The sequence below is a fragment of the Mercenaria mercenaria genome, chromosome 10, assembly GCF_021730395.1.
Source record: "Mercenaria mercenaria strain notata chromosome 10, MADL_Memer_1, whole genome shotgun sequence".
NCBI classification, from domain to species: domain Eukaryota; kingdom Metazoa; phylum Mollusca; class Bivalvia; order Venerida; family Veneridae; genus Mercenaria; species Mercenaria mercenaria.
This window is the reverse complement of record NC_069370.1, coordinates 34,406,598-34,424,152: the sequence shown is the minus strand read 5'-3', so window position 1 is coordinate 34,424,152 and position 17,555 is coordinate 34,406,598. Positions and strand designations below refer to the sequence as shown.

The window sequence follows — 17,555 nt, the reverse complement described above, 5'->3', positions numbered from 1 at the left end:
AGGTATCTACAAAAATGTTTATAGGAATGAATGAGTTGGGTTTTACGGCGAACCGACACAAAAAGGTCATGTAACGCCAATGTTTTTAGGTAATCTTAAGTTTTTGTTAACACTGGCAGATATTTCAGTTAATATATTGCTTATTTTTTTTTCTAGGACAAAATTGCTTTATTCAAACCTTTTCAGCATCGTCTGTATAATGCTTTATTTTAGTATTCTTTTGACAAAATAAAGACACACCCCTGTCTAAACTTCTGATGGTAGATATAATGAAGTTGTAAACCAGAATATACAGAAATCATAATTGTTTAGTAAATATATGAGCCGCGCCATGAGAAAACCAACGTAGTGGATTTGCGACCAGCATGGATCCAGACCAGCCTGCGCATCCAGGCAGTCTGGTCAGGATCCATGCTGTTCGCTTTCAAAGTCTATTGCAATTAGAGAAACTGTTAGCGAACAGCATGGATCCTAACCAGACTGCGCAGATGCGCAGGCTGGTCTGGATCCATGCTGGTCGCAAAGCCACTATGTTGGTTTTCCCATGGCGCAGCTCATATTGACTTGATTTATCTATGTATATTTTAGTGCTTTGATCCGGAGGTTCAAATCAACCCAAGCTATGTGATACCTCAGTTGTTCACCAACCCCGAATTAGAACAGATCACAGTTTTGATGTTGCTAGGAAATGATATTCTGAAAACGTCTGGTTTGTTTATAGGTAAGAAATCATTGTACAGTTTAAAGCTTTGTTGTAAAATAATGCTTTCCTTAGTGTGTCAAATTCTAGTTTATATTAAAGTAACTATATTTAAAGATTTCTTGTTTAACATTTAATGTGAACGTAGGTAACTTTTTAATATACTGACATCTTTGTTACTTGCTATTTTTCACTTTCAATTTTGCACTCTCTCAAGATACATGCATGGTATAGAAATGAGATGCTTATACGTGTGCCAGATATTTAGTATGTAAGCAGGAACAAATGTTTTAAGTCTTATGTTTGAAACGTCTCATTTATCATCATCATCAGAGTTATTTCTGGAGATAACATGTGTCAAGTGAACACATTTCTACCTATTTTTGATATAGCAAAAATTTTTGCCAGTCAGTGACAATTTTATGTAACACTTTTGTAATTATGTTGTAGGCAAACTGTTGGGAATGTTACCATACAGTCGTCATCATCAGTCTTTGCCGTTCAGTGACGGTCTCGAGTTACTGGGTATGAAGTGGGTGCCAAGGCTCACTGTGTCACAAGCAAAGGAAGTCACACCATGTGAAGTGGGTGACAGAATGTGGAAGGATAGTTTACATACACTTGCAACAGGTTTGTGATTTAAGTTGTGCTTTTAATTCAGGTGACTATCAAAGAAATGTGTATTTTCAAGATCAGTACAATAAAGAATTAAGTTTTAGTGGAAAGGTTTATTTGTTGTGTCTCAAACTTTTGGAGCTTTTCCTTTTGTCAAAATTGTTTAGCTTTGGTGCGTATCAGAATTGTGAAGCTTTAGTGTGTGTCAAAATTGTTGAGCTTTAATGTGTTTCAGAGTTGTGGAGCTTTGACGTTTGTCAAAATTTTGAAGCTTTGATGTGTGTCAAAATTGTGTAGCTTCGATTGTGTGTCAGAATTGTGAAGTGATACTTCCAAGGGTGTATAATTTGTGTTATTTCGTAACTTTATATAGAATGAAAACGAAAAACCTTGGTACTAATTCATTTACTTATCTTGTTGTTTAGAACCATGCTTGGTGCTGGCTCTACGGGGAGTGAATGCATTTGCCAAGCTAGAGAGTGTGGTTCAGCCACGTCCGAGCCCCAAGTCTGGGCAGCAGTTCAATCTGGACATGATCCATGCCAGGACAGCGGAGGAGGCTTACACATATATCAGACTGTTCTTCACTGAGAGAGAGCTGTTCTCAGATCCACTAGCCAGACCTATGTTACCATATATACCTGTGTATCAAACAAAGCATGACATGCACCATTTTGCAAGGTAAAGCCGTTTTTTTTTTTTTTAATGCTGCCCACGTTTTTAGGATAGTTTTATGACAAGCTTCTAAATTTCATTATATTTTCTTAATTCTGGCAGACATCTGGTAGTTATGTCTCCCACCACACAGTGGTGTGGGAAACATATTGATTTACTCCTGTCTGTGTCTGTCACAAATCTTGTCTGCACTCTAAGTCAAACAGTTCTCATAGGATCTTCACCAAACTTGAACAAAATGTGTTTGATCAAAACTCCTCGGCCAAGTTCGATAATGAGCCAAATCGCGCCAGGTACTTCGGAATTATGGCCCTTGAACATAATTACCGATACACAGATGTAGACCGGTTACTCCAACTCCAACTCCAACAGATACCAATAGGCTGCAAACAGTATATAAAGACAGTCTTACTATTCAGATGATTAGGCAGTCGTGGGAGACACGCGCTTTTTTCAAAAGCACCTCTAGTTTAGGTTCAGATTTCCCAAAGGTCAAGGTCAGTGATGTATTTTATGGCAAGATTTTCAATTTCACTCTTTCTTATTAACTACTGCCTATATAATTATATAATACCTTGTTTAAGGATTGATCTTAGTAAGGGGCAGATATCTTGGTTACAGGTTAGGTACCTAAAATTGAAGGTCACTGGGGTAAGATTTTGTAAAAGTGTTGGTTAAAGTGCGATGACATGCTTCCCAGTGTTCCAGAATCTTAAACTGGAATCTCATAATGTTTCCCTCCGATCTTTGCTTCTACCCTTCCCCACAACCCTCAAAAAAGTTAAGATTTTAATATACACTTTTACACTATTTCTGTAACAGCTGTCAGTGAATGGATTTAAACTTAAAATAGTTGTCACATTATATCATCCCCCACTTGGTATGACACAAGGTCCATAACATGATTTAAAGAATTCACAACAGTTTTTCCAGTAAGCCCTCCATTAAGCTTCTGAAATGTGCAGAAATACCAATGTTGAAGTATTCATTCACTTTCCAGCTCCAGGAGTGTGAAGGAAACTAGTACATACCCTCTGGAGGAGACCATTTTTGAGCAGATGTTGTCTGGACCTCGTCCCTTCACCACTTTCCTTGTGATCAAACCTCGGGCTTTCCAGAGACACCTGTCCAAAATCTTTAAGAAACTTGCCCAGGAAAGCTTCAAAATTGTCGCTCTAAAGATACAAATTCTGACAACAGAACAAGCACAGAGACTGGTACCAAGCAATCTACAGGTAAGTTCAACGCTTTTTTGTTTAATAAAAGTTGTTATAATGGATAGGACAACAAAAATTCAGTGGCTAAATTGTAGACAACTGTAGCTGAATAAAGATACATAACAGCTCAACACTGTTTTCTGTTAAAGGCACTGAACTCACGATTTTCGCTAAAAATGACATTTTTTTAAAACTGAATTTTGGTCATATTGTGAACATGAGTCGGTGTCAGCGTCGCCGTTGATTGAAGTTTTCGATAAAGTCAAATATCTCTGTTACTATCAAAGCTATTGACTTGAAACTTAATATAGTTATTCACTATCAAAGTCTACACCAGGAGAATCAATCTCCATAACTGTTTGAATTTGACAGAGTTATGCCCCTTTTTAACTTAGAAATTTTCGGTTAAAGTTTTGTAAACTGTATATTTGTGATATAGTGAAGAGTATTTCAGAAAAAAGTTACTATACAGTAATTTTGAATTAGATCTTGTGGGAGATGACACAGTTTTGCAAAGCAAGAGTTAAGATGCTTTTCACAAAGAAATCATTTTGCAAGTGAAAATGACCAATCAGTTGACAGAATCTGATATGAAAGATACATTTATTGAATGCATTTTTGCAGAAGGATGAGATAGAAAAACATGAGAAACATTTGACCTCAGGACCATGTGTATGTCTGTGTGTACAGAGAGAGAATGCTGTTAAAAGATTACTGGACCTGCTGGGACCAGAGGATCCACAGAGTGCTCGCAGACACAGTCAGTTCTACTGGAGGGGAGTGTTTGGTGTGGATCCTGTTAGTAATGCAATATATGGTGAGGAATAAAATTCTTCTGAAAGTAAACTCATTAATTTTGTAGGTCTTTTCAAACCAAGTGATCTTATGATCAAGTTTTTATGCCCCCGAAGGGAGGTGTATTAGTTTTCAACTGTCCGTCCGTTATTTCGTTCGTCACAACCTTAACTTTTTGCATGAAGGAACTTTACTCGCGTACCATTGCACCCAGGACCTTCAGACTTCACATGCTGATAGTACTTATTGAGTACACGAGCCCTACTGACTTTGGGGTCACCAGGTCAAAGTTCAAGGCGCTGCAGGGGCATTTGTCACCATTAGTGACAGCTCTTGTTATAGTGTGTTTTTGCTCAAATTATTTTATCACTTGTTAATATGAAAAGTAATTTTTGATCTTCTGTTCAATTTGATGTAGGGTTACCAGAGCCTCACTGGCTCTTCCACACTTGGAGCCATGACTTTAGCCAGTTGCAAAAATTTGGAGTCACATTGTACCGTACCAGTTACCAGAAGTGCCTGAATTCGGAGTCATTTTTAATCAGTGTTTCATTTGATTGTTTTAACCATGTAAATTGTTGTTATACTGTAAAATCATTTAATTTCGTTGGCATGAAATTTCGTGGTTTCGGTCAAAATGGCAATTTCGTGGGGATATGAATTCGTGGATTTCAACTTTTGAACATAAAATGAATGGGAATTTTACATGTTCCTTGGGATTAATTTTCGTGGATTGACTGAACCACAAACTCCACGCAAATTAGTCCCCCACAAATATTAATGATTTCAAAGTATATAGATCTGCCGACTGCTTGTGTTTCAAAGATACAAAAACGCTTTTATTTGCCCAATTATATATACAATAAGTTATTTTATTTCAGCTTCTAAAACATACAGGGAAGCAGTGGAAGATGAGAAGTTGTTTTTCCCTGATGGTTTGTGTTGTGAAGAGACAGATATATCTCTACAGGAAATGGTGAGAAGCTATTTAATTTAAGTCTTGATAATTAGGCCATTAAACTTTTTGTATTTGTTGTCATTAAAACAATTCAGGTTGCATGTAAAATTAAGTTGCAAATTGCATGTAAAATTAAGTTGCAGATTGCATGTAGAATTTAGTTGCAGATTTGTGTAGAAAAAAGTTGGAGCATTATAAATGATAAACAAGGGGTTGATAATACCGTATGAGTATTTGTTGAATGTCCATTTACGGACTAACAGACAGTTGCTATAATTTGCCCAGAAATAAATCATTTCATTCAAAACATGTAAAAGTGCAAAATTTCCAAAAACATTTGTACATGTCCATTATCAAGTTGTGTGTTGCCTGTTGCTAGTAATATACCTTTAGTAAATGAAATTCTAGACTTTCTGCAAGTAGTTAAATATGAGATCTCAACTTTCATTCTTCGTTTGAAAATTAATTGGACTGGAATCTTTGTTTATGTAGATAACTTGCCCAGCAGTTGATCAAGAAATAGCCGTAAAGTATTCTTCCCATAGAGATGTGGTTATCAGTACTGCGGTAGACTCTTCAAACACAGGTAGTTTAATTTAGTTTTCATTATGTCTCCTTTTTGTTTGAGAAAAAAGATATTTATTTTGTCTTCATGAAGTTTTTATGCCCCCAGCAGCTACTGATGTGGGAGGCATATAGTGATTGTCCTGTCCGTCCGTCCGTCCATACGAGGTTAACCAAATGGGACCGTTTCGTCTAGCATCAATACCGCTTACAAGAATGAATTGATACTAATACAGATGTAACCTGTGACCATTACTCATCTTCAAACATCACCTGACCTCAGTTTGACCTTGACCTTGACCTTGTTTTGGACGTAGGTTGCTTTGTGTGGGCCACGTCTTGGTTAACCAAATAGAACCATTTCGTCTGGAACTAATACACCTTACTAGAATGAATTGATACTAATGCAGATGTAACCTGTGACCATTCCTCATCTTCAGACATCACCTGACCTCAGTTTGACCTTGACCTCATTTTAGCCTTAGAGTTACCTGAACCATAAGGTGCAAAATCTGTCGACAGGGATGCCACCAGGGGCATCAAGCATTTATTGAACACAGCTCCTTGTTATTGGTTGTGTTTCCTAAGTAAATGGCTTGATTTCTTCCATACTTGAGTAGGAATTAAGAATATAATTATCAGTTGTACTGTTCTGCTAACTTATACAAACAGCTGGCTTGATTTAAAGACACACATAGTAGGGATTACATTCATTTTAATTTCAGTTGTGTAGGCTTTGTTTGTGTTGTTCATTATTACAGCTTATAAACAGCTGCCCAATGATTTTCTGACAGACTTGTTGAAAATTAAGTTTGTTTGTTTTCAGATGCTTCCCATATGTTGTTACTACAGACAACATGTATTGTACTGACACCACTGCTGATGAGGCAGCTAGGATCTCACCATGGTTACGTGGATGTTATTGATGGTCTTATTGCTCAAGGGTAATAGTTTTAACTGATTGATAAGTCTTTTGCACCCATGTGTACCCCCTCCCCTGACCCACAAGGTCAACAAATAGTATGTTTTTTTCTGTCAGTCTTATCCTGTACTAATTTCAGAACTTTAAAGAACTGTTTTGGTAAAACTTGGCATGCAAATTAAATGTTATAGAAAAATAATAAATATCTCTGCAGGTGAATCATCACTTTCCCATTGAATTAGGCTTTTGAGTGTGAATGACTGTTGACATATTTCTAATCAGGACATGAAAAGTTTTGTAAACAGTCATTACTGCATGGTATATTGAGAAATATTGAAAACATTGTTTGAATTGTTTTAACCTTAAGCCTGCTGGCGGCAAGTGATTCTGCCTTTGCGACCAGTGCAGACCAAGATCAGTCTGCACATCCGTGCAGTCTGATCATGATCTGCACTGTTCGCCATTCAGTCAGTATCTTTTTGGTAAGCACCCCTTTTTATCAGTTAACAGGGGTCTAGCTAGGTCCAAATTTTTGGGAGAAGTCACTTCTCCCTCAAGCTGATTTAGGGAGAAGTGGGGAGACTTTAGGGAGAAGTGGGAAGACTTTTTCTACCGCAATGATGTTGAGTGATTCGAAAGGTGGCTGTAATTTTCTTGTTTCTTGATAAAAAACATTGATGTGACCATTCATTTTCTTAGTTAGATCATTTCCAATACAGTGGTTATCGTTTTGTTACAAAATTCTGAAAAAAGTCGTTTTCAAAATTCAAGCCTATGCTATAAATGTAACCCGCCGAATTTTGGTTATATCTTGTACATGTATGAAGTGTTTATTATTAACACCAGCAAAGAAGTAGAAGTGTATTTATTTTTTATAGCTCTTTGCACCGAGTCATTCACCGAGAAATGTCAGTATCTCACTCGAAATATAAAACTGAAAGTAAAATGTGTACAGTAATCTAGAAATACATATTCAAATAAATTCATCGATGGAAGTCAATTTAACGTAGTTAATACATTACATGTCGTTCTTTTATCATAGATAACAAATAATTGTGTACCATATTCCAATTAATCGCATGGTTAATCAGCAGTTTCTTAAATAAAACATTAGTTTTTTTTTTGCACTCGAACCTGTTGACAATTAACGCGAAGTGTCAAAGACGTAAGCGCGGCGCTGATTGGCTTAACACAATAGACTCTGGTGTATCGGATAATTTGATTCGCTTTCACACTTCTCGGGATAATCTCGCAAGTACCTGAGGTAGGCGGAGCTTAAATTATGCTGCCGGCGTGTGTTTGTGTATTCGACACTCATTATATGACACGGTGCAAATTGTCAACAGTCTGGGTAGCAGTAATTAGCGAGTGCGGAAATCAAAGAAAATCGGGCGACTTGCATTTCGCTTTGAGGTTAGATCTGAGCGAAGTTTGAAGTTCTAGAGCGCCTATTTCGCTCAAGTCGCCCAGTCGCGAGAGCCCTGGTTAATAGTGATGTCAAAATAGAAAGATGGACAAGTTCATTATAGAAATTTAGCAGGGTAAGGGTTAAGTTTGCATCAAAATACAGTTGAAACTTGGTCTCTCCAATTTCAAGGGAGTGAGTATTTTACTTTAAGATAACTGATATCCGATTTAAAATAAAACTTTGTGCTTGTGTTTTTTTGGACACAACTTTAAAATGTCTTTGAGATAGCCAGAATTTTGAGAAAAGTGAGTTTGAGATATCAATTTTCAACTGCATATCATTGTTTTGTTACTTGTAGGTTTGAGTTTGTTGGAGGTAGAATGGTGTGGTTTACCCAGGAACAAGCAGAACACTTCTTGTGCTCAATAGAGGCTGGAAGTTTCCAGCAGGTATTATAGTGAATAAAGTTTCTAATCTACTGTAGAAAATCAAACAGTTATATATTCAACATTTTTCTGTTCTGTTCTAGTCTGCTCTGCTTCAAAGATGAGAATAATAATAATGAAACTTTACTAAGAATTACTGGGTAATAACTAGTTCAGTTTCTGATTTCAATTCATGCTACATTAAAATGAAAGTTGTTAAGTTTAACTATTAAATGTTGCAGGTTTAACTGATGTGTTTTACCATGTCTGAAAAGTTGTAAATCAGTCTGTCTTTGAGCTGGCACATTTCCATTGTATTGTAAATACTGACTGCTTAATAATCTGTGTTTAAGTTACAGAAATGTAAAAAAAAATGTCAGCAGGATTGGAAAAAATATGCCTTGCTTTGCATGATTACAATGAGACATCGCTCTCATGAACTCCAAGGCTTGAGTACCCAGGCTCACTTTGTGCAGTTCCTGGCTCATTTTCTGATATTAACAATGCTTAGATTGCTCAAAACGCTGGATAACTTGAGCATTCTGCTCATTCCCCTGTGACCTCTAATTGTCAGTTTTACTGTATTATATTGTCACTTATGAAATGTATAACATTTTATTTTGCAGGTTCCAATGCTGGTATCCAGTCCATGTTTAGTACTGGCTTTACAACGAGACAATGCTGTTCTAGCATTTGATACAATACTCAGGGAGTAAGTGCATTGTGTTACTACTGATGGTTAATTTATGTATATGTGATGAATGAGTAAACAAAATTTTAAGAAAATGAATGGAGTGCCTGTGTAGCCGAGTGGATAAGATCGCTTACTTCAAATCACTTGCCACACACCACTGTGGGCTCTGAATTTCTCCTTAGGTGTAGGAATCTTTAATATGAGAATGCCATCCAGCTGACTTACAGTAGGTCAGTGGTTCTACACAGGTACCGGCCCATGCATGGTGGGGAACCTTTACTTATTCATCTACTGTCAAAAGCAGTCTGTGTAACTTAGACTATAACTAAACAAAAAAAACCCATAAAGTTACTGGTCTTCTGTAGATGTGATGGCTGTAAGACGTAATTTGTCTTGTTGAATGAGGCACAAAAGTGAACTAGGATTTGTTATCACCAGGCCACAGGTACTTTATGTTCAGGGTTGTCTGTTTCTGCACTTTGAAGGATTTTCTGCATGATACAAATTACTACATTATGAATCTTTAAGGAAACCAACTGCTGTCTTAATTTAGCAAAAGCAGCACTGTTGTAAAGTGTATGGCTTTTGAATTGTATTCAAGTACACAATTTTCAATTTATAGAACATTCAGTACAGAAAGCAGCCAAGGTAAATCAGTGACTGATTCACTACTACACAAATATGGCAGACTTATTCTCAGACCGTCGGATCTAAAACAGGTATTGTAAAATTTTAGATTTGTTTTTATGCTATAATTAGTATCTTAAGTTTAGAATTGACTGTAAAAGTTACTTTCTTGGAACTGGAAATTTTACCAAAAAGAAATGTCGAGTCTGTGTGTCAAGTCAGCATGGTTCCAACAAGTAGGAAAAGAACTTGCATCTCCATTTGAGGAATGGGTTCTCCGAGGCCAAATAGTTTCGGTTGTTGAATGACTCACTAAGTTTGAAACCTGGTCTGGGTGTAAGGGGGCATCTGTGGCAAAGTGGTTAAGGTCGCTGACTTCAAATCACTTGCCCCTCATCGATGCGGGTTCGAGCCTTACTCGGGGCAAGCAGTTTAATCAGCATCAAAACATCTACATGTATTATTGCGAAGCAATATACATAACATCTTTTCAGGTTTGTCAATAAATTTAAACTGATGAGAAATGTCGCAAAGAGTGGTAACTTTTTACCAATGTAAATGCCGCTGTCGACATATTTAAACAATATAAATGGTCTGGGTGTAGGATTCAGTGATGTAACAAGGCCATCCAGCTGGTTCAACCCAAGTGTCTGCTCATGACTTAAATAATGCCCAGGTGCCTTGACTTAAATGCCACCAAAACAGAATCAGTTTGGTGACAGTGTCAGTTTTGAACCAGTTAAACATGGAGACATACAGAACTTAAATATTTTTATGTATATGTACTTTCAGGCACAGAATGTACTTGGATTTTTCTTCAATAGTTTGTTACCTACCAGCAAGCTACAGATTGTTCAGAAATAACTTCAGGGTAGAAGAAGCAGACAATAACACATGTAATCAGCTTTACACCAGAACTAGAAAAGGAATGGTTTAACAAAGTTATTATTGACACAAATAACTTTATAGCTGTTCTTGTGCTGATTTCAAATGCACACATAGTATATGATTACTTTGGAATTCATTGTGTAAGAGGAGATAATACCTTTCTGATTTCAAAGTTATAAATCATTTTGATTCAACTCTGCAACCAGGTTACTGTTAGTAGTATATACAGTTGAAACTCGGGTTTTTGAATTTGAAGGGATTGAACGTTTTATTTCGAGATAACAGAAAATCGACTTAAACTTATATTTTTTGCATGTTTTTTGGACGGGACTTGAAAATCTCTTCGAAAGAGCTGAAATTTTGAGATTAGCAAGTTCAAGATATTGAATTTCAACTGTATTAATATGTGACTTTTGTGCAAGTTGTTTTGTGGAGATTTGAAAGACTTTTTCTGAATACCGTGAATTGCTAATTAGTGTACCTATTGGTTTCAAGCTATTTATTGTTTGGAAAATGTATAACATTTGTCGTACATTATTGCTGTCAGTGATACCTTCTTCCTTGCTGTCAGTAACTTATGATCTGTTTGGTCTGAATGTTAGCGAGATGGTAGCATATCTAGATACAAGACAGAAATCCATATTGTAAACAATATGCCAGTATTATTATTGTTGTAGGTGCACTGTTTTTAAATACAAGTAAAGCAAAGCTTAGAGACTACCAGTACATTTGTATATTAGTTTGGTGCATATTGGATATATAGTCATAGAGGCCAGCAGAAAGTACCCCTTCTGTCACCGTCATTTGTTATTGCACGCCTTCAGCTTTTGTCACATTAGTGACTGGCCTTCAGCACTTGCCCCTTAAAGGTCCAATACTAAGGAAAGTGAACATTTTAATTTCTTTTGAAAAGCACAGAAACTATTCATTTATGGAAAATGAAAGTTGGTATGTAGAAATTCGAAATAAATGCACTATTGTACAATTATTTTTCTATGAAGATAAGAAGTTAAAGACTGGGGGTCATTCTGTCGATTCATTGAATTTCAACATAATACACATCTTTTTGAGTTCCAAGACTTTGTAAATTGACTGCAATCTTCATATTTAGTGTCTGCAAAAGTCTATGCACTGGCTATGAAAAAAATTGCCAACTCACTTTCCTTAGTAATGGACCTTTAACCTCTGGGTTTTAAACCCTGTTTAGGATGTAGAACTTTTTCTTGTAAGGAAGCTGACTTGCAGGCCAGTGGTTCTGTTCAGATTCTTGTCTGTACACCTTGGGTCTCCCTTCACCAGTAGAACTGGACATACACCATACGAGGTCAGTTGTAACAATAACAGACAGATTTTGAATGTTCTGTAAATGAATTGTAATTAAGCCCTCGTGTTTCTTGAATGAATAAGACAAGGTACATGTACTTTTGAATATATTTTTGTATTTACACTGTAATTGTATATCATATCATTTTCTTGTAAAAGATGCAGATATTTCAGAGTATTTTCAAGTTGTCATTGTTTTAATTCCAGATTGATGTTATATTTTCATCTTGCTTTTAATATATGGAAGCTCAGAGTGGTCTTTATTTCTATGTAACTGTATTTTGTTTAGATATGCATTTTTCAATTCCGTCCTGTATCTTTTGCCAAATGATATGTTTGTGCTATTAGAACAAATAATTGTGTTCGTAGAATTGTTTTGAATAAAAGATTTATGTTTTAATTATAAGCTTTACAAGACTAGACCTAAATGGAAATACAAAGTGCCACCTACATTTTACAATACTAGTATACAGGCATGGTTAGCTTAGTAGGTCAAGCGTGACTTTCAAGAGTAACCTGTATGTACAAAATCTTGTTTTCAGTGATGATTACCTCCTGAAGATTGTATATCTAAGGTCATATATTTCCCCAACACGTCTGATTCATGTAAGGAAGTTGCCATTATTTTTGTAGAGCAGGTTAAATTAATATTGGTTAGGAATTCAGCAAGTAAGACATAGTGTCGTTTTAAACAAACAACCGTTGTTTATCGCAGAATATACAGAGCTTGATTTTCTTCTTTGTTTAACTGGGAATCAAATCGAGCCATGTTAGAATTTTGGATAGAAATTCATATCTATTTTAACTGTGGCATATATATATATTTATAATGTTACCACTGATTGTTTTTGCAGTTTTGAATGTATTGCTTTTTGTCTACAGTTTACATTCAACAGTATTTATGTTTATTTGATATATTACATTCCGTCCAAAGCTGTGTTAGTGGCTTTGCTGTTTTGCAACTGTTGATATTTCAAAAAGTATTTATATTTACATGTATATTTTTGTGAGAAAAGAATATTCCATTCATAGTTTGTATTGGAGTAAATGTTATTTTCAAACTTTGCTTAGCATAATACATTCTTATTAAATACAATTGAGCCGTGCCATGGGAAAACCAACATAGTGGGTTTGCGACCAGCATGGATCCAGACCAGCCTGCGCATCCGCGCAGTCTGGTCAGGATCCATGCTGTTCGCTAACTGTTTCTCCAATTCCAATAGGCTTTAAAAGCGAACAGCATGGAGCCTGACCAGACTGCGCGGATGCGCAGGCTGGTCTGGATCCATGCTGGTCGCAAACCCACTATGTTGGTTTTCCCATGGCACGGCTCAATTATGGGTGCAGAGTCAGTATGTGGAAAGAAAATGATATTATGCTCAGTTGTTGATTTTTATATCGATCGTAACAGGAACTGGTTTATCATACTATAATTTTCTCTTCATTCAGATATTATACGAGTTTGTGAGTTCCCAGTTCAATGTTACTAGAATATGTTTATGCATTTTCTGTAATCTTTTGCATTAAAATTGAGCTGAAAAAGGTTCCTGCAGTTGTAAGATATTTTTATGTGAAGATCTGACTTCTTAACCTGAGAAAGAATATAAGGATCTTACATGCCTGACTGTGTAAGACTGGTTTTTCCCTACCCGCAGGACAGTGTTGAATGAAAAACCGAGCGTTAGTGAGGTTTTTTATCCGAAATGTCCCGAGGGATGAGAAAACAGCTGTCTTACACAGGCAGACATGTTAGATCATTTTTCTTGCCTATCACATTCAGAATAGATTGTGATGACAAATAGATTTGGGTGTTTCCGGACATTATTTATATAGTTTATGATGTCATAATAGTGCCAGTACTATGTGACGTCACCTAAGTGCACGCTGTTTCAGACAAGGAAAAAAATATCTATCTCTTGCACGTGCTCAGACAAATGTACACTTTCCCCACTAGGTAGGCAATAAGTATAGTAATTTTTTATTAAGACAATTATTGAAATATTCAGCGATTTCTGGTAATTTCACTTGCCAAAATGTCAAGTACTTTGTACTAATAAAGATGGTAAAAAATGCTTATAACCAATGAAAAGGCATGAAATAAAAAAGAAAATTAGTTAAACGTGCAAGATTGAAATATCTTTCACTTGTGGAAACCACATCTTACATATTCTGTTCTGGCTATGCTTCTCATAAACACTTTGCATCTGGTATTCACTGAGTCAGAAGCTTAAAAAGCAAATTACTCTATTATGTATTATTAGCTAGACTATTCGAAGAAAAGGTAGAGCTTTTGGGCTCACCCATTTGTTGGCGTCTGCGTCGGCACCGGCATCCCAATTTGGTTAACTTCTTGTATGTAAGCTGGTATCTCAGTTACCACTTGTTGGAATGGATTGAAACTTCGCACACTTATTTACTGTGAAAAACTGACTAACATTGACTTCTATTCAATTGACAAGGCTGTTGAAATAGTCGAGCATTGCTGTCCTCTTGACAGCTCTTGTTTTTGTCTAAGTTATTGCTATCTTTGTTACAGTTTATCACTGTTACGTGTGTTCACATCTTTCTTGTTCTCTATTACTGTGATTGCTATTTGAGCTGTGTCATGGAAAAAGGTACATTTCTACAGTCAGCAGAACTCTTGACATGATTTCAGTTTGTTTTTACGAGTATAAGATGGTAATGGACAAGTAAAACTTAAACTGGTTTGGATTCAAAAGGCTTGAAGTTTCCATTGATCTTCAGTGAAACACATTCAGTAATACCAGTCTGGGTCTTAATATCTTGCACCAAGTAATAATTTATTAAATGATGTAATTATTGTTATATGACACCTATATGCAAATTATAATCTTGGTAATATTTCACATCTAATGGAATATTTAACATATGTTGGAACATAAAGAAATTCTGTTCCGCAAAGTCTAGTAAAGGTAGTTCTGCACGTTCGGATCAATTTTTTTTTCTACACTGTAGAATTTGATTAAACTCTGATTTTTCAAAACTTTAGAATATACTTGGAAAATTCAGCAAATAAAAAAGATGGTGTCGTGTGCTTGATCTTTTGCTAGACTGATTTGAAAAATTTGGTTCTCGCAGTTTTTCATAATGGGAGACTATGGGAAAATCATAACTTTCAGAACATTTTTGCGAATAGAAATTTTTCTACAGTGTAGATTTTAATGAAACTTCTCACAGTTGTAAATAAACATACGACCTGTAATATGGTGAAATAAAATGTATAGGTCTTTGTGCTTATTTTTGAGATAATTGACCACAATTAAAGTGAACTGCACATTTCACACTAATTTTCAGACATTATTTTGAATTATTTAATGTGTCAGATATTTTAATATCACATTTAAACTTCAGAAAGATAGTGACAGTACCATTGAAGTAAAGTTACTCACAGGTTGCCATTAATTCATAAAATGATTTTCATTTCCGTACACCGAATCCAGGCCTTATTCTATGTTTTCCGAATAAATAACGTTATGCCATCATGGTCTTTCAAACATGCAGAACTACCTTAAGATATCCTTGACATCAATGGAATACATTAGATTTGGATTTTGCGTTAGATTTACTCTGAACTTGTACAGGTAGATAATGGTAATAAAGAAGTTTTCAGAATTTTGACATTTCTGACTTGTACTAAAATACTTTATACACATACATGTATGATAACTAAACGGCATATTGCCAAGACAGGCTACCTTCGTGTGTGTTTCTGGAAAAATGAGTTATTTTAGCTTTGAGATGGTACCTTTTTGTCATGGCAAAGTCCTCTAACATCTGAAATAATTTAAAATGTAAAGAGAATTTTATTAAAGAGTTACAAATTGACAGTGTGTTTGTTTACTTCTTTTCGTTTGGAATTGTATGCCAATCCATTTCTAGTACTTGCTTGTAGTAAAAGTATAACCCTTTTATTTTGTCTGCAAGTCATTTCAAACTTTGCACATGTCATCTTTTGTACCAATATAATATACCAACATTATATGATAGATCTTTGAAGAACTTTATGAGTCAGCCATGTCAACTCAAGGTCAAAGGTTTGAGCTCTGTATCTCCTAAACCCCTTGAAGGATTTTCATGAAACTTAGGTCAAATGATCACCTCATCAAGACGATGTGCAGAATTCATGAGTCAGCCATGTCAGTTCAAAGTCACAGCTAAAGGTCAAAGGTTTACCCTTTCACTATCCATAACAGTGGTGTGGGGATTTAGCTGTCTTTCAGACTGCCTCGTTTAATTTTATTATATATCTATATAAATTTTGTAAAAAAATCTGCTTGTATTTCATAATATGAACAGGCAGAAAAAAATTACGTATTGTACCTTTTGTTTTGTATGCTGCCGGGCTACTTTCAATAATATGCATGACCTGACACAGTTCTATAAATAGCGCACATAAAAAGTTCACTTAGTTCCATTTTAATATTGATAAACATTGAAGATTTTGTTTGATAACAAAACAAGAAACAAAAAGATAGCGGTATATAATAAAAGGGTCATTATAACAGTAGCTAGATCTGGGCTTTTGTATTCGGCTCTCGTAGATTTTGCCAGGCCAGATCACACTTTGCGCTTGCACGCCTCGTGAGATCCGATCTGACAAAAATCCACTCGAGCCGAATACAGCAACTGTTACAATAACCCAATTGTATTCAACAATGTCATTTAAGGAATGTTCACTACTTCATCCAGACATTGTTAAACAACAGCACATCACTAAGTGGCATAATCGTAACTGTCGCCTTCCCTTTTACAGTTCTAGCAAGTTGAATGTCATAATTTTCAGTGAAGTGAATAGAGGGAATGTAAATACGAGGGCTGTTCAAAATTAACGTACACTATTTAGGTTAGATGCCCGTGACATGCACAACAAGGCTTGGCAATGATCACTTTTGTGAAGTTTGGCGTAATTCCTCCTGGTGGTATCAGAGCAGTTGCCCAGACAAGATAAAATACAACAAATCAAGGGCCATAACTCCACTGAAAATCACTGAACTGGAACATCCCAAAAATATACACACTCCTTTAAGGTTGGTAGAAATCTGCCCAATAATGTAAGAGAAGTGGTCAAAATATCATAAAATTTGATGAGTAAAGGCCAGATCTCTGCTGAAAATCATTAAACCGGAAAATACCAGTAATATGCATTATCACAGGTTTGATGTCATGGGAATGAAATGAAGCCATTACATAATAATAAAGCTTCGTTTTTGACGTCGTTTTAAGTATAGGAGACGTTGATTGAATTTACTTGGTCTGTAATTGGTAAAGTAAAAGATTTTTTTGTTTCAGCGGGAAAAGCTTACATGTGATAAAAAGAATATTACATTTGTGTCTTTTCACATTGAATTTATTTAACTCTTGGAATAAAATTGATAAAATGCTCGGCAGTGCCTCGCATTTTATTACGTTATTCAACTAGTTCATTAAATTCAATATGAAAAGACACTTATGTAATATCCTCTTATAATAAGGCTTGGCACTGATCACTCCTGTAAAGTATGGTTCAAATCTGCCCAATAATATAAGTAGCCAAAACAACATAAATTTTTATTAATCAAGGGTCAAAGCTCTGCTGAATATCATCAAACTGTAAAATGCTGATGATATGCACATCTAGGCTTGGCAATGAACACTCTTATGAAATTTGGTGTAAATCCATCCATTGCTGTCAGAGGAGTTGCTTGGACAAACTTTGTGACGGACAAACAGACTGACTGCATGAA

The 17,555-nt window shown here is 35.7% G+C and overlaps 1 protein-coding gene across 3 annotated transcripts in view; it reads left to right on the top strand.

Moving 5' to 3' along the window:
- Positions 1–11,452, top strand: part of LOC123559418 (dynein axonemal assembly factor 8-like) — a 48,664-nt gene extending 37,212 nt beyond the window's left edge. For all 3 annotated transcript variants that reach the window (XM_053552715.1, XM_053552714.1, XM_053552716.1), the window contains exons 18-29: positions 589–721; positions 1,151–1,330; positions 1,741–1,996; positions 2,991–3,225; positions 3,832–4,024; positions 4,884–4,978; positions 5,453–5,546; positions 6,351–6,468; positions 8,213–8,303; positions 8,906–8,991; positions 9,596–9,692; positions 10,393–11,452. In XM_053552715.1, the coding sequence (XP_053408690.1) occupies positions 589–721; positions 1,151–1,330; positions 1,741–1,996; positions 2,991–3,225; positions 3,832–4,024; positions 4,884–4,978; positions 5,453–5,546; positions 6,351–6,468; positions 8,213–8,303; positions 8,906–8,991; positions 9,596–9,692; positions 10,393–10,464 (1,650 nt within the window). In that variant the 3' untranslated portion in view covers positions 10,465–11,452. The remainder of the gene's footprint in view (positions 1–588; positions 722–1,150; positions 1,331–1,740; positions 1,997–2,990; positions 3,226–3,831; positions 4,025–4,883; positions 4,979–5,452; positions 5,547–6,350; positions 6,469–8,212; positions 8,304–8,905; positions 8,992–9,595; positions 9,693–10,392) is intronic.
- Positions 11,453–17,555: the final 6,103 nt, after the last annotated feature.